Source organism: Stylophora pistillata, chromosome 7 (genome assembly GCF_964205215.1).
Source record: "Stylophora pistillata chromosome 7, jaStyPist1.2, whole genome shotgun sequence".
Taxonomy (NCBI): Eukaryota; Metazoa; Cnidaria; class Anthozoa; order Scleractinia; family Pocilloporidae; genus Stylophora; species Stylophora pistillata.
The window spans coordinates 30,224,579-30,242,008 of NC_142525.1; the positions used below are offsets into that span (position 1 = coordinate 30,224,579).

General features: G+C 37.2%; 2 protein-coding genes across 3 annotated transcripts; one reads left to right on the forward strand and one right to left on the reverse strand.

Annotated features, from left to right (window-relative positions):
• Positions 1-7,954: 7,954 nt before the first annotated feature.
• LOC111332186 (GDP-fucose protein O-fucosyltransferase 4) lies at positions 7,955-17,067 on the reverse strand. 2 transcript variants are annotated; one of them, XM_022937481.2, is made up of 6 exons: positions 16,920-17,067; positions 10,874-10,932; positions 10,544-10,639; positions 9,937-10,294; positions 9,608-9,727; positions 7,955-9,153 (listed from the first exon to the last, which is right to left on the reverse strand). In XM_022937481.2, exons 2-6 carry the CDS (start codon positions 10,914-10,916, stop codon positions 8,286-8,288), a joined length of 1,485 nt encoding a protein of 494 aa, XP_022793216.2. In that variant the 5' UTR covers positions 10,917-10,932; positions 16,920-17,067; the 3' UTR covers positions 7,955-8,285. The 2 variants fall into 2 exon arrangements, with proteins under 2 accessions (XP_022793216.2, XP_022793215.2); XM_022937480.2 differs by having other exon boundaries at positions 10,544-10,642.
• Positions 11,970-13,595, forward strand: LOC111332187 (beta-1,4-galactosyltransferase galt-1). The gene has a single exon (XM_022937482.2). The coding sequence runs from the start codon at positions 12,094-12,096 to the stop codon at positions 13,507-13,509; it is 1,416 nt and encodes a 471-aa protein (XP_022793217.2). The 5' UTR covers positions 11,970-12,093; the 3' UTR covers positions 13,510-13,595.
• Positions 17,068-17,430: the final 363 nt, after the last annotated feature.

Consider the following 17,430-nt stretch of genomic DNA (forward strand, 5'->3'; position numbering starts at 1 on the left):
TGACTATAAGCATTTTTAGAGGTGTTTATGACACGTTGGAGTCATAAAATCGGAGGCAATTCGTCGTGGCAGAAATCTAGGATTCCCAATTGCGAAACTTCCAAAAAATCAGCTGTAGCCGTAAGACATGATCTGAAAAAGCTATTAAAACTTTTTTTGCAAGATGTTGTATTTTGGTAAGCTGATCCTTACTCAAACTTGAACTGGTGATTAAGAAAAATGACTGAAGAAGTCATGTCATTTGATTGTCAGATGATATTCTAAGATGTTAGGGCATTCGATAGCAATTATTCTGAAAATAGGAACTTTTTTTGGATAAATTGTAAACATGCAGCCAGTTTGTTATATGGAGTTCTTCTTTGGACCACTCGATGAGTTTAATACTCCAGTGATTTTCTTTTACAAGAATGGAACTTTTTATCTAACTCGATGAAAACTTTAGCTTAATTAAAAGGTGACTCAGCTCTGGAGACTTTGAAATAGCACGCTCCAAAAGAGATTTATGGTTCTCAATTTTTTTTTTTGGAGTTTATCATCCAATGATATAGACCTTTTATGGCTTTTTACAACGAAAAGATTTCATGGCAGCCAACCTTTTGGAGTCGCGGTTCGTGAGGCTAAAACCAAATAAAAGGCAGTTTGCTCAAAAATTGATGTTTCTCAAATTATTCGAGAATTCATCTTTAGATATCGAAGACATTTTAAAAGGTTTGTAAGAAACTTTTATCCTAATTAGCTCTTGCTGTCAAAACCAAAGTGAAACCATTTGCTCCAGTACAAAAATCTCTTCTATTTCAGCGCATCAAATCGGTGAAGTAATTCCTTTTTAGTCGTGGGTAGTTTTATAATGTTTTTTCAATGTCTTCCGTGTGTCTATTTCGAAATTGGCTGCATTTTCATTCGTGAAAAAACAGACAGATTGTAATTTGAAAATGGACTTTCCCGTCGATTTCGATGTATGAGGATTTGACAACGAGTTGAGTTTGGATGTTTATGTCGCATATTAGGAAATACATTTAGAAATATTTGTATTGACGCAGTAAACAAAGTTTCGAATACGATTTCATTTGTAAGTATTTTAAAATTATGCATCAAAGCACAGAAACTGTAAACTGTATCCTTGCACCAAATCTCGTTACCTAGCGGTGGTATGACAAAAGTAGAAATCTAGTACTTTATGGAAGAATTTAATAGTCAATTGAATTAAAGATTTTTAGAAGGAACGAATTCGACGAAGGATAAACTGCTTGATTTCATCAGGGGGCGACTGTGTTGTAGATAAATGTTCTCGCCAGAATGTTTTTGATGTCTCCGTTTAACTGTTTTTTAACGAATGCATTTCACCGAGGTTATTTACGAGGAGGTTCTGTAGAATGCATTCATGTCACCAGAAAGTTTGCAGCTTTTTATTCATGAAACTCGTCGCTCATTGATTGCATTTTTCATTCAAATATTTACCGATTCTCATGCGAATCAGGATTTTCAAAAGAGAAACTGCGGGGAAGATTATATTCTTTGACTAATCAGCTTAGTAAGGTTGGTTCGTCATAAATGTCAACAAGAACACGGGGTTTTTCCTCGCCTAACAGTCCAACATAGACTCGACAAACGAAAGGAAACTTCATCTGAATTTGCAGAAGTTTAGTGTATGCGCTTATTTTATTTGAATTTGTAGTTGGTCTCGAGCTCAGAAGAATTGCTGGCGGACATCGGGAGAAATTACTTGTTACGCCTGAACCGATAATGTATGACCCGTCAGAATTCGAGAAAATTGAATTTGATAACAAAGTCAAATCTAAAATTCATTCGCGAATGAATCGAATTTATCGGTAAATCCAGGTTACGTTCTTTCGTATCGTCACTCGACATGTCAAGGATTTAAATACTAATTTATACCTTTATCATAACATTGTTTCTGCAAACAGTCTACACTGTATCTTTATCATATTTAGCCGTGTATAATACGCACTTTATGATCTATTGCATTTGTTTATTGACCATTTATTTTCCTTTCTTGCAAACTTAGTTGTGAATATCGCCGAGGGTCCAAGCACAAGGAGGGCCATTATCCAAGTTAAAGACAAGACTAAGTCATGAGGTACAATAACAGATGTCGCGCATTCCTAATTGGCAGACGACGAGTCGGAACAAAGATTTCTTTGCCATAATCGAGGACTTAAGGGTAGACGCGATTACAAAAGGAGTTGAAGAGAATTTTTTTGGCTTAATTTACACGTGGGGCTTTTTAAAATGCTACAATTTTCCCACCAAAAAACTTAGCAAAAATACGGTGCTTAAAATACGCATGCGCCGTTTTTTTCCAACATTTATGAGTTGATGTTAGTACACATTGTCAATAAAGTTATCCTCTTTCATTTGTTGTTTTCTTTTATTAATGCTTCAAGAGTAAAGTGACCTATTTGTGTAATATTGTAATGCCCGCACTCACTAAACCACACGTGATTCATTTTGACAAATTATTTTATTTACAACAAATCCACTTTAATTACAAGATAAGTAATTTCAATTTGTTTAATAGAAAGTTGTCCAGAAAAACTTTTTGTAAATATACTAAGACTTTTGGCGGGAAAATTAGGAAAAATTGCAGAGCGTTTCTCCGGGCAACTTATCCGGTAAAAATTCAAATAAGGTTTCTGCCAAAAATTTGATAAGCATCATCTCGAGAAGAATTTGAAAAAGAACTCCATTTCTTGTATTCTTAAAAAAATTATATCTCAAGTGTTCATTTTGTTTTCTCGACAGAAAATTTGAATTGAAATTTCACGAAATATTTCAAATAAAAAAAGTACTATGACAAGCTATAGATTGACGTATCAGAAATACAAGTTAAACGTCGAATTATCGACGATTTTTTCCTATTCAATCAAGTTTTTCAACCCCTAGCTTTCCATAATACTTTTTCTGAAGAAAGGATCTTAAGAACAACCACTTTTCGAAAGTAACACAGGACACCAGATGGAAAAGCTACGCAAAAAAAAAAAAAAATCGAAACTTTTGAACTTGATTTCCAATTTTTTTAATTTTATTATTTTGATCCGAAACCTTACTGGGATTTCAAGAAATACAATGATATCAAACTTTTGAAGCACGATTTTTTACTTTAATTTTAGCTGCACGAGTTGATACATTCCACAACTGTATTCCTGAAGACTTGAGCAATAAAGTAATGCCAATTATTGGAGCAAACTTTTACAATTTGATTTTCGCCGCAAGTGCGAAGACGTTTAACAATTGAGCTCCAAGATCTTAACTGAATTCTTAAGGCAGTTGGAAACTGAATAAAATAACATGGAGCAGACTTAAAGAATTTGGTTTTGGCTTCAAGAGCTACCGCATGTAACAATTGGGCTCAACTTTTTATTCTCTGTGTTCCCGAAGAAAATCAGAGCAGATTGTTCTACGAGAAAGACCAAATTTCGTTTTACTGTGTAATGATTGATTCTAATGAAGATCCAAATCACAAATGTTACTGGTGTTTTTTTCTTTATTCCTGTGTTATACCGAGTGAGAGCACAAAGGATCCTCTATTCACTTACCAGTAAGTATAAATAGATTAACTAACTACCATATTATTTTAAACCCAAATGCCTGGCCGTAAAGGAGAAAGAGATTGATTCCCTGTTTACAAGACGATCTAATTTACATGTTTTTTTGGATTATCACTCAAAAATTCGAATTTATACCAATAATTTATTTAAACCAGCGAAAAAAAATCATAGCGGTGAAATGATCATAACCTACAAACTTTGAACACGAGCACACACTAATTCATTTGTGTCTGATAACTTTCCATTTAATAATCGCACGTCAGTTTGCTAAAAAACAAAGAAAATGTGCATCAAATTTCCTAACATGAAGGTACAATGTAATTAAATTAGCCCAAAGGAATATTGCTTTGTATGATTTTCATTTCTTCATTTTTGCAAGTTTTTCGTAATATTTTAACGTTTCTTCTCTCTCAAATTGTCCACAGTCTCTAGAATTCCTTTGGTAGTCGCCGTGAAAATGTGAAATCTTGAATGAAATATAAGAGCACTCAATAATTCAAAGAAAACTGGTTTGAATTTCGAGCGAGTAATGCATTGGTAATTAACGCCCAATCCTTTGGCAAATTTCTCAAACAAGGCACCAATGGTGTTTACCACGTTACTTCGTCTTGAGATGCTACTATTGATTATCTACCTTTTGTCAACTGTTGTCCTTTCAGTTTGATTGCTTTCTTCTGCGATTTGTGCAGAAATTTTCGCCAAATTCATTCCCCTCTTATTAGAAAATGTTGCATTTCTTTGTAATCGACTAGACTCGCTAAAAACTGTACATATGCTTAAAGAAGTGTTCCGTAACGTTTTTTCCAGGAAAATTTGTAAGAAAATCCGAGAAAAGTATTCTTATTCAACAAATTTTTGGTAATTGCCTTGGTCATTGCTCATTGACAGATATGCCACAAGCTTCTATTCTTTGTTCACTTTCCTGACAAATAGGAGCTGGTTTATATAAAAACAAATTTTCTAATAAATTATTTGGGAGAAATCGTGGCCAGGCAGAAGAGTTTTAAGAATAGAGCCAACATAGATCAACATACTGAAACTGATCTTAGTTGAACAGACAAATCAGTGAGTATAAGTTTTAAAATGGCACTTTTTCTTTCCTTTTGTACTTCAAACAGGACAGAAAGGCGCTTCTTTGTCGAACAAAACAGGTGAAACTCGTTATACAAAATTTAGATCATCTCAAAAATTAAATTTAAATCAAATCAATTTGGTCACGGCCAACCATTTCTTAATGCCTTCTTTTAGCTTTTGCAGTCCATCGTGTAGTGTTTATTAGAGTCCGGTTAGTCTCGAAGTGGACTGGTGTCGATTTTAGTTCTGGATGTTTCGACAATCCGAGGAAGTCATAATCAGAGGCAAGAGAACATGTGTTTATTAGTCAAAAAGAAAAAGTTTGTTAAGTGGTTTTGACGAGATTTCATTGGCTGTAGGACTCCAGTGATGTTGATTTATTCTACTTTGCAGGTGAAATTGGTCTATTCAGCTCTTCGGATAAATTTTGTTAATTTCGTGAAGCGCGAGTGTCAAAAAGGCTGAAGTTTTAGGACAATTGTCGAGAGGAGTCTGTTTCAAACAAATTAACTGGCCAAAGTCAGTCGCTAGGAATTTATTACAGTAAGTCAAACATTGAGTAAGCTCCCCGTTAAGTAATGTCAGGTTAGTGGTTCGATTGTGGATAGGCAAAATTAATCATATTTATCTCGAAATTTGAATTTTGAAATTTTATTTGGTCTTCATCTAAAATATTTTGTTACAGTGTCATCTTAAGAAATACCACTGATTTGCCGCAAACATCAACTAGGATACGTATGTGGTACTAATTGATGAGCAGACAAAAAATGAGTGACCATCTCTGGAAATAAATGCATTAATTATTCAGACTTTCGTAGTCCTTCAACTATGAACAATTGTTGAACAATGTCAAGTGGCCACCTTTGTCAAGTCCATACAAGTTTCCCGAGATGAATTACACCAGATTAGAAAAATTAGTGGAAAAAGCCGAGTATATTCCACGATCGCTCATAGTCTGGAAACAATTTGTACCTGCTCTAGATTCGTATAGGTAATGGCATGTGGCCGAGTAAAATTAAGGATTAATATCACGCGTGTTTTCGGAAGTTGTTGAAATTGCCCGAGTCGCGCAGCAACGAGGGCAATTTCTGCAACTTCCGAAAACACAAGTGATATTAATCCTTAATTTTACGAGGAACCATGTGATTACTTGTTTATAATATAAGGGGCAAAATGTTTTCTTACTGATCTCGCGCAAAACGGGACGCCATTGTTACAAAACAAACAGAAATTTCTTTACCTTGGCAGCCGTTGCTAAGCGATTTTCAGCCAATCATTTTCAAGTAATTTTGCCCAAGGCAATTACAAAAATTAAGAAAAAAAATGCCCTCTGTCTTGACCAATCACAATTCAGTAATTTTGCCCCTTATATGATAAACTGCAAAAATGGTGGCCAAGTGTAAACTAATTACTTCACCTACTTATATCTTTTTCCGGGCACAAGATGAATAAAATTATACAACTGAAAAAACTGTCCTTGCACAGATAATAGACTAACACAGCCACCATTTTTGCTACTATTGCAAAATAATTCAAAATTCTTATCTTTGCTTTTTTCTCTTTATACTCTGCCGTGTGTCCATTGTTTTTCTTGGCCAGATTCTTTATCCTCAAGCTTCCATCCCTCTCTGAGACTTCCTTCCTAAAATAATGAATTGACAACGAGGTTAAAGACTGCTTACTTCCACTAGCTTCTACTACTGCACTGAGATTACTAAAACACTTTTTACAAAGACGTGAACATAAAGAGCGGGAAATACTTATTGCGTTTTGTTATTTTGTTATTTTTTTTTGTCCCGTAACTCTGTAAGGAAGGAATTTGATAAATAACTACAACTATTATCATGTCCGCTTTCAAAAACAGAATGACATCTTTTATTTTTACGTTCGCCCAAAATATATCGATGAATTTCAAGCACAATTTATTACACTGCGGCTCTGTCTGTGCAGCAGACTCCCTCGCCCAAATTACACGAACTTCGAATGTTCGCCAGACCGAACAAATGACACGTGTATAAGATGTTGCGCCCCGTTTAGCTTTTTGTACGAGTCCTAAGGCTTGAAAAATATTTCAGAGGACACTCACCTTCTGTTTTAAGAGCATAGAACAGCATTTCTTTGCTCTTACTTGCGGGTTGAGCGTTTTCTTCTATCCAGAGTTCAACGGAATTGACCAGTCTTCCCTCTCCGACCAACAGCTTTGTTTGCTGAAAATTCTACAATGTGTGATGAATATGGATTAACAACTCCAGCCAATAATCGCTGTTACGTCACAGATTTTGCTCGGAATTTTGTTGGCACGCTCAGCTGACTAATCAAGAATCCCAGAGGGATGAATATATAGTTGAAAGAGTGGAAAAATGGACAGTTATTTCACCGTTTTAACTATTCTGTAACTTAAATGTTCTCTTAAGCTGGAAAAGGGCAAAATGAAAATATAAATAATACGCCCGTGAGCATGTGTGACTCAAACGGTTAGGAATTGTTCAAAACATCGAAGAAGGAAACTGTCGTTGGTTCCGCAAAACAAATTTAATCCTCTTTTCAATAATTCATTGATAAATGAATAAAACTTAGAATGATGAAATCACATTGTTAATATTTCACGAAAGGAGGGTAGAGGCTCCCATTTAAACCAGCTTTAAGCTAAACTGGGCCAACCTGTTAAAATATTGCAAATAAAGATAAATAAATAAAGAACGCAAAAATGAAGATTACGCAAGACACATTGTTGTTCACTCGTGGAGGGTCAAAACGCCAAAAAACTAAGGCGTTTTTGCTCTTAAAAAGCGAAGGCGACTTCAAAAGAACGCAAAAGGAGTTTATCACATCTTGGATTCACCTTGAAGAAAACGAAGATGAAAGGAAAAAGTGAAAATTAAAATCATTGGATGGCGTTGTCATTTAACCTAAACAGTCAGAGCGCAACATATGGTCCCTTGGGTTAGTTGTTTCGTCTGTAGAACAAGGTTTTATTTTATCATGTTTCATTTTGTTGACCAACTTACATTTTTGCGTTTTTCATGCGAGGATGGATGAGCGTAACGTAAATCGCCACGAGAGTGTCACAAGCGAAAGGTGGGCAAAAAAAATAAACATTTATATCCCGATAGTTTTACTAATGACTCAGATATCAAGGTGATAGAAATATAGGAAATGATCACTGACTTGAAAACCCTCGATTGTTAAACAAATTCTCCTTGTCAACGATGAGAACTATCAAGAGAACAGAACAGAGAATATGATGCTAGGGTGTAAAGAGATGTCGAGATGTTCACCACTTGTCTTTTCGATTTGATATTCTGTTGTAATGCAGGGGATGATGGATGCCTTTAATGCGAGAGAAAACATAATTTAGTATATTTGGGGTTTACGTTGGCATGTAAAAAGATCACTCGAAAACAAAAACTTCCACATCGACATCAAGACTTTGCCCTTCCCTGAGAGAAAACTGAAAACCAAAACTTTAGAAAATGCTGTCACATACAATACGACCACGGAACGAAAGAAATATAAAAAAATCTGCTTTCATTTTCTAGATTGTTTTTTTTCTATATATTGTATAATAATTTGTGTAACTTCTATTAGAGATCCTATCATGGAAATCCTAACTACCTTAATTGAACTAAGTTGGAAAGAATATCAATGAATCCATTTGTCGTATTTGTCGGTTCTTCTTTTCAAGTATTTTGATATAAATTTTGTGCTATTTGTCTCTCCATTTAAAACCATTTCCTTCAGTGCCCGCGCTTCATACAACCCTTCCCAGTAATTCACACTCTTGTTCACCCTCTCTGAAGTTGCTAAGGAAACCGTTGGCTCGGGACACTCGAGGTGCTCCTTATTAGCAAACCGAGGGGGAGGCGGTGGATTTCGGTTTGGATCCTTCTGATGAGCCCGTAGTGCTTCTTGTCGTTCAAGGACGCGGTCGCACACGTGACATTCAAAGCCAGCGTACATACGATGACCGAAATTTACTTTGTCCCATTCCCCCAATACACGCCACGGTCTTCCTTTCAAAGCCTTGTGTAGAAACTCGTTCGTGATTCGCTTTGGATCTTTGTACTCTAAAAACTTCGCGTACTCAGCATCGTTCGAATTAAGGTGCTTTAAAAACTCCGCGAGTTCTTTTGGATGACTGAAGTCGCTCACAAAAATCCCCGATCGCTCGTTGGGCATCCAATCTTTTGCCACAGGCGATCCCATCACTATAGGCACCGCGCCAACTTGAAACGGTCGGAACAACTTCTCAGTCATGTAATCGTTGCAAATGGCATTCTCGAACGCGATGTTGAATTTATACTGAGCAAGAAACTTGTAATAAGCTGGATCCTGAAGCTTCAAGAAGCCGTCAATCTCTGCGGGCATTTTTCTGTTATTCAGGCAGCGACCGTACGAGTCAATATCAATATACTTCATGAGTTCTTTAACGTATCTCTCGCGGTCTGACGGTGTGTAGCAGTCACTTTGTACATACACAATAGGCGCGAGACCCTTCTCTATTTGTAACCTGGAAGAGAGAGAGAGAAAGAGAGAGAAAAGGCTTCCTGAAATACGTCAAGAGAACGAAAGTTTGATGGTATCGAATCTGGTCAAGGATGACGACCACTTACTTCGCTTATGTAGCGAAACCTGACCAGGTATCAGGGCTCGACACGAATTTTTTAACTTACTAGCCAAGTGGCTAGTGACATCTTAGATGTTTTTTCATGTTACTACAATCTCAGTCTGTTTACTAGCCAAGCTGGCTAGTGGAAATTGAAAACCACTAGCCAAAACTGAATTTCTACTAGTCTGTGGCTAGTGGGCTACCGTTAGTGTAGAGCCCTTCAGGGATGTCGTTACCCCTACTAACGAGGGACAGCAACCTGAATTGAAGAGAATAGTTTTCACTTCGCGGCATTCTCAGTGACAAATAAATAGAAGAAAAGAGATTTGGGTAGAAGAATTAGAAAATTACTGACCTGTTTTTCTCTTCGATGGGTACCGCAGGCGCATCCGTCCACTCTTTCAGATCTTTGATGTAGTGAGTGGACAGTGGATAGTCAGACTCACGGCGAAATGTGGCAGTGTGATTAAAAAGACTAAAAACGTAGAAAAAAAGCCACAATAAGGGAACGTGTGCAGTACTAAAATAAAAAAAAAGCCGGTTACAGACTTTAGGAACTTTTCCTCGACTCTGAAGTTTGCACGTTTCTTAGGTCTTGAATAGTGGTGGAGAAATCTCAGTAATATTCAAGATTTTAATCCTGCGCAAGGACAATGATAAGCATATTATCCCCGCAATACTTACACGAGGGCGTCCTCGTATGTCAGCATCCAGTTATTCTTTGGCGACTCCTCGTGAAAGATTGCCCACTCGTCCCAGGGCCTGCGCGGGAGTGGCAAGTCGTCGGCGCGGAGGTCTGTACCGTAAAAGATAAACGCGCGTGTGGCGGGGTCGTTTTGGAGCCCGCGGTCTATCGAGGTCACGCACGAGCCTTTATCGCAAACAATCTGGTGATTCTTTTGTCGACGGTCATGTGGAAAGAGATCACTTGTCCACCATATCAAGATGGGCTCTTTGCCATCGGGTACCAAAGGGGCCGAATCTCTGAGGTAACGCGATGTTTGCTCATGTTCAGTTGATGCTTGGGCGTCATGAAGATGGGCTGGAGACAACAACAGGCATTAAAAACATCTTTGAAGCAGCCAATCGTAACTTCTCGCGGGTGACGCCCGTGAAAAGAGTTTAATATCTATCGTAACAAGTTTACCAATTAAATAGGGCTCTTAGTATCAACATAAGAAAAACTGTATTTATCACCACAAAGTAGTAGCTACAATGAGCGACAAAAACACACGAGACAGTTGATTAAAACAAGATCATTTTTTTTCATTGTGAGGTTATGGTGACTCACCATTTTCATCCGGGGTACACTTTCCTTCAGCGGAACAATGTGACTGGCTGTTGTCATCACTTGTCGCTGTCGTTTCAAACTTTGCCAATAGGAGCACTGCTGGTAAGATATAATAAATGCTTTTATCAAGTTTGATTACAGGAAGAAAAACATGTTACCAGCGCAAAACTCTGGAAAACATTCAACTAGTACTACGCCCAGGAAAGCATGCCACAACTTGCGACGAGCACAGGAAAAGATGCAACCAGTGCAGAACACAGGAAAACCTCTGCAAAATATTGCAAAAATTGGCTCTGTTTACAGTCCTAAAATAAGCAGGATTCAACTCACCATTCACGACAGCAAAAATAAGGATTTTTCTCGTGGTCTTCATTTTCACTTGATCAAATCTAGATGGAAAGGAAAACATGCCATAAATAAGCGTTACGAGAGCATTTGTACTGAGTCGCGTAAAACCAAAACAAAGCAATAACCACAACCAATCCAAGAAAAATAAAAATATCACATGATGCCGATGACAACTCAAAGCAAAATCAAGCAAACTGCTAACGCGGGAAGACTTAAGAGATCAGGACGCAGAAGTTTTTAGTTTTGTATCTGATTGGCTGACAGGAATGCACATGTTTTTTCGACCGATCACAGAGCGAAGTAAGGCAAAGTTAATTCTATCCCGAATTGCGTAAGTCAATCGAAAATTCTGTCTGTATTTTTTAGTCCACTCCAGATAAGGCAATAAGAGTTTTACAATTTTTTTTCATTTCCTTCCATTTTTCTGTAAGACGTCGAAGTATTTCAAGGTGCTACTTTACAGCTGTTACATCAGATGTCATTCGCCATGTCGCCATGAAAATTATCAGATATAAAGGCGTTCCCAAATATTCTACGCAGATTGCATACTAAAATTACCTTGATGTCATCAAAGCGATAAAATAAAATGACGATGTTAAAGATGAGATTCCTTTTTGGTTAACAAGAGAACAGTTCTTGCTGAAACACTTCAATAACCCTCATTCTAAGTCTTTCGGAGAAGATCTGGATTGCCACATTAATAAGGAAAGCTCTTAGCAGATAATAAAAACATCATGTTCCACTGATGAAATATCATACAATTATGTGCGGAATGCCACAGAGATATCTATTCGCTTCCATGTGTGCTTAATGATAGATGACCATCGATTTGAACGATTCTTTTTTCGATTTGACATAAATGTTTTGCACTGAAAGGAACGCAAATCAGTAATTTGCGACTAATTTAGCAAGTTTGAAACAATTTTGGATCAAGTCGAAGTTGAAAAGAAGATTGTAAAAGGGCGGGCTACCCTAAAAAAAGAAAGTAATTAACCTCTTGGTCTTTAAATTGATTAAAACGGAGTGTAAATTGATTCCACTTCAAATCCAAACGATACGTTTGAAGACACGGCAGAAGAAACTTGGCACTGTTTATGTCAGACAGTTGCTGACCTGTCCCTAGGAATTAAAGGACAGCAAACGCAAAAGTGACCAGACGGTGCTATTTCGTCTGTTTTAAGTCAAGTGCCCTTTAACAAAATATGTCTCGAAGACAGACTAAGAGGTTCTTGAAAAAAGCGTGCATATTTGCAGCCGTTGGGATGGTCATAATATCATCTTTTCTCGTTTTTCCTGGCAGCTTTGGCCCACAGATGGAAAGTACAAATACACAACGACTACAAGAAAAAAGACAGCTCAAGATGGAAACCACACAATCTTCTTATAACAAAGAATCCAATTCAGAAGAGGAAAACGACGATTTGGGAGCTTTCGCAGCTGATGACTTTTTTCCTCCTCAAAAATCGCATTACGAGCGGTGCTCAAGAATTCGAGGGGAAAAGCTACAGTTTTACGAGATTGTTGAAGGATCATTCATTTACTCGGCTTTTCTAGACTACAGATTCAAGGATCAGACATTCATTCGAATGATTTCAATTTTTCCTTCGTACAGTGAGCCTCCTCAAATGTATTGCCACTTTATGGACTTAAGAACAGAAGAGTATTTTACGAGCGTTGTCGAAATTGAGGAACTCGGCACGAACGACGGGTTTACATTTCAAGGGTATCTGTCATCGTGCGATCTGCCGGAAGAAATCGATAGCTACACGTTGTGTTCGGTGAATGTATCTTTGGAACCCGAGTCCTTCCGTCAAACGGACGAAAACACCAAACAGATTCCCTTACATGTGTCTGAAGACCAACCAATGGATACAGAAACTTACGCACTTTGTATTCCGCCAATAAGCGGTGAAATATCTGCTGGAAGACTTGTTGAATTTCTTGAACTCTCGGAAATTCTAGGAGTGTCATATTTCGTGTTTTATGACGCAAACCTCTCTGATAAAACCCTGAAAGTTCTCCAATATTACAACGAAATAGGGGCTGTAACTCTGAACCCGTGGCCCCTACCACAGAACATTGCTTCGAATATTCAAGACGGTGGACAAACCGTAGCTTTAAATGACTGCCTGTATAGAAACATTGACCGGTTTAAATATGTGGCCTTTAACAAACTGGACGAATTTATCGTCCCCCTTCAAAGTAAAAAGACCCTTGATATCTTTGAAAGTCAAAGTGATGAAGACACCGCCGGAATCTGCTTTCAAGGATTCATTTTCGATACATCAACATTTGAGGAGAAGAGATCGCACACTCTTCTCTTCACGCAACGTTTTACCTCGAGGATAAAATCCCCAACGGAGGAGTTAGCAAGATGTATTGTTTCCCCCAAATATGTTTTTTCGTTAGAATTAAATGCAATTTCAAACCCGTTAGAAACTTTTTACACCACCCATCACGTGGATACAAGCTTTGGTCACGTGTTCCGCTACGGAGAATGTAATTATGCCGAGTGTAAAGACTCTCTCCAGGACCTCACCATGGCAAAATACCGTGAAGAGTTGGAAAAGAGATTGAATCTAACAATGATTTATTTAAGGCAATATCAAGTAGTATAAGAACAAACATAATTTTTCATTTAAGCAAAGAATAGTGATCTGGTCAACGATGTTACTTTAAAAAAAAATAAATAATGAGGATTTAATTAGTACATTGCCATAGTATTTTAAACACTAAAATAAAGAGTCCCTTTGAGGAGCAGCTCCTTCAAGGAATAAAAGACAAGAAAGATCACTTACCAAATTGAATCAGTGACAAAAGCTAAAAGAAAATTTTCAGACTTATGATGGCTCAAATTTGTCTGCTGGACATAAACAATTAGTTGTAAGCCAGTACAAGATCACATTTTTCAGCCCATGGGTGTGAAAAACACATCCAAGGCATGAGAGTTGGCAGGTGAAGTGTTCTTAGGGGTTAAGGTTAAGCTGTCTTGTTTTGGGTCATTTTAAGGAGGGCAGTGGTGTTTTTATGTTAATCCTTCAACAGTGTGCAAGATGTGGTGGCTTAGGAGCCAGTTATTTAAACAAAGGTTAGCCGTGGTTTATCAAAACCACGTCCTAAACTATCCTGAATTTAGCTGAATCTTTTACCTGAACTTTCACTTTTGTGAACAGTGTCAAGAGGGCCAAAAGTTAGCAGTGGAAGGACTTTTATTTGATGAAAACAACCCTCTTAAAGAGAATATGTACAGCCCACTGCTTGCATAACCAGTTTAGACTTCCTCTGAACAAGCAGCTCTTAATGGTTAGCACAATTAATTCTGGAGAGCAGGATCTGGTATTGAGACCTTGGTTGGGTCATAGTGTTGTGTTTTTGGACAAGACAGTTTTCTCCCTCCCCACCCAGGAGTACAAAGAGAAAACAACAAGCTGCTAGGTAAAGCAGAGGAAATCTAGGGAGATAACTATGAAAGGTCTAGACATACTAGACTGGCATTGCATCCGGTAATAATCCAACAGTAATGATCTAAACAAGTAAACTAATACCCCATTTACACCAAAGCTTAAAACATGTCTTTAACCCTTTAACTCCTAAGATCTGATTGTCAATTCTCCCCTCAAGCTGCTACACATTTCCTTTTAAATTGGTTAAGAGAATTTGGTGTTCAATCAAGGTAACAACTTCTACCTGATAAGTTTGAGTATTCTCACTACCTGTTAATTGGATAATGTATGGATATCATTAGGAGAAGTTACTGTATTTATTCGGTTCTAAGACGCACTCGGTTATAAGACGCACCTCAAACTTGGCAACTTAGTCAAGCCAAGTTCCCAAATGGAAAGTTTTGTGAAAATACTCAGTTATAAGATGCACCCCAAACTTGTCAACTTGATGCATCTGAAAAAGTTTCACGGTTGCTCTAGCGGTGAAAGCAAATGGCAAAAAACTCCCAGTTCGACAGCTGAATATCAACACATGACAGAGGATGTAAGTTTCAGTGCACAAAAAAGGCTGGATAGACGAAAAAGCGGTTGGTTATATCTCCACATTGTTTATTCAGAGACGGCACTTTTCGAGTGAGTGGCACAGACACTATTTGAAACATTGTTCAAACGATTGTTTTGTAGTCATGGATATCATGTTACTGAGCACATGCTGTTAAGAACGTATGCAAACCTCCATTTGTTTGCTTTTGCAGTAAATGCTTGCTTTTGTTGTTGATCTTTTGAAGTTGATCAGTGTTCTAAAAGCAGTATTCCTTTTTAATTCATAGGAATAAAGGATTGGATTATATGCAATTTCAGACCAAAAAGCCCTGCTTGTTTGCGATTAGTTACAGTTGTGGCTGTATGAGAAGTGGCTCTTTCAGAACCACGACAACTGCTCTTCTCAGAGCCACCTTAGTTCTTTTTAGAACAACCAGATCTAAAAAAGCTACTGACCAACAATTAGTGTTCTTTTCAAGTCTTTGTAACTGTAAGTTCTGCTAAAATTGTGATCTTAACATTTCATTGCGCGAAAATACTCGGTTATAAGACGCACCCCAAGTTTTGAGCAGATTTTGATCAAACAAGCATATTTTCTCGTAAAAAATGGTGCGCCTTAGAAGTGAATAAATACGGTATATATTAATCACTTGTGGGAGTTAAAAGGTTAAGCTGTTAGTGACTACTTGAGTCCCATGGAAAACTCAGTATTCAGTTCTCTCTGTGCTGTTTTCATTTTGTTACACCTGGTTGAACTACACATGTTTAACCCTTTAGTTCCCAGAAGTGATTAACATGTAACTTGTCTCTGTAATATCCTTCTATTATCTTGCAAACAGGTAATGAGAATACTCAAACTTATCAGGTAGAAGTTGTTACCTTGATTGAACACCAAATTCTCTTAACCAATTTACAAGGAAATGTGTAGCAGCCAGATGGGAGAATTAACAATCAGACCTTGGGAGTTAAAGGGTGAAGTGAAAGGGTGTTAGAGGCTTTGTTCCATGAAAAATGCCATGAGCTTCACAGGTATAGGTCATTTACCAAAAGCAAAAATTTTAACTTTCTAACATTCCCACAGTGTGGATCCTATCCATAATGTGGTGGATCCTATCTTATTGCATTGTTTTACACAGGCCAAGTTGAAGACTTTATTGCACGAACTTCTCATAATTGTGTACATTTAAAGTTTATTTTCAGTTGTCAATCTCTGGCTTTACAGCTAAGGTAGGACTCAATTTGAGCCCAAAATAAATAAGCAAACAAATTAATCTATTGTTGAAAATATCTCTTCACAAATTCAAACTCTGACTAAGTTAAAGGATTATGGGAATGATCACCAAGATTTTTCCCACCCAAGGCACCAAACCCAGAGGGTTCTTGCACCTCTTGGAAACACAGTGGTTTTCCAATCATTTTCACAAACTACCCAGCATAAAAACTTGTAGGGTAACAAATGTTAATTGATCTCTAATTTCTTAAAAAGATAGCTGTCCTCATTATTTCCTACTCTCTTATAAAGACAAAGAAAAATTTTTAACCCTGACACAGGTTCTGTTGGTCAGCATAGGGAATTTGAAATTTATCCCTATCTTCACAACACCATTTGACACTTGAATACAAAATGCAAATAAAAATTCGTTCAATTCTATGCCCTATTTGACTTAAAGAAACCCCTGAGGCATTTTCTATCGTTGATAAGTAATAACCACTTATAACACATGTTGGTTTAAAAGTTAAATGTGTAGAAAAAGCATTGTAAACCTAGGGTAATTTGACAAATTGAAACTTGATTCGGTGTAGTTACAACTACACTGATTCTCTTCGGTTTTCGCCAAATAAATTGAATAGGACGGAAAAGATAATTAAATTATCAGTGCTATCGATCGCAAGCGTTCTTTTTGTTCTACTCGTAAATGAATGAACCTCGTGTTCGTTGGCTACATAAAGTAAAATCAAACAAGTTGTGTATTGGGTGAAACACCTAGAATCAAAACAGTTGCATTATTGAAAATAGTTAAAAACTAATAAAATAGGCTCACCTCTGGGAACAGTAACTCGAATTAGCCGTAAGGTCTCACACAAAGTATAATATTGCCAAGAAACAACTTCCGTAGGAAGGAATGTATAGATCTTCAAAGAAAATCTCAAAATTTCCCAGGCGTTCCTACCCTTGGTCCCAGTCGTCTTTTCGATATCGGTTCGGGAACACGGGTTCGAATGAAGAGCTTTGTCAGGTGATTGGTTGTTTCTAATTATTTCAATGTTGTTTGTCTTCTTTTTAAAAACTTCTGTCCGTATCGTATCCGTACAAGATACCCAAAGGGTACACATGTGGCAATAACTCAACAGTATAATCATTTATTAGAAGACTTGAAAAAATGCGTAGTTCTTTCCTGAGAATTGGTCCAAAAATCTGGAATTCTCTACCCTCAGATATGAGAAAATTGCCAAAATCCACATTCCGGAAAAAGTTAAAGAATAAACTCTCTGAAGTTTTATTGAAATCTGATGACTACCTTGATATCTCCGAAATTATGCACCAATTATCTA

What these genes read in the sequence shown, in the direction of transcription:
- LOC111332186 (XM_022937480.2), bottom strand. Translation starts at nt 10,916, where the DNA reads ATGAAGACCACGAGAAAAATCCTTATTTTTGCTGTCGTGAATG. An exon ending in GTGTACCCCGGATGAAAATG is followed by an intron (nt 10,295 to 10,543) that starts GTGAGTCACCAT and finishes TGTTGTCTCCAG; the next exon opens with CCCATCTTCATGACGCCCAA. An exon ending in CCCATCGAAGAGAAAAACAG is followed by an intron (nt 9,154 to 9,607) that starts GTCAGTAATTTT and finishes TCTCTCTTCCAG; the next exon opens with GTTACAAATAGAGAAGGGTC.
- LOC111332187 (XM_022937482.2), top strand. Translation starts at nt 12,094, where the DNA reads ATGTCTCGAAGACAGACTAAGAGGTTCTTGAAAAAAGCGTGCATATTT.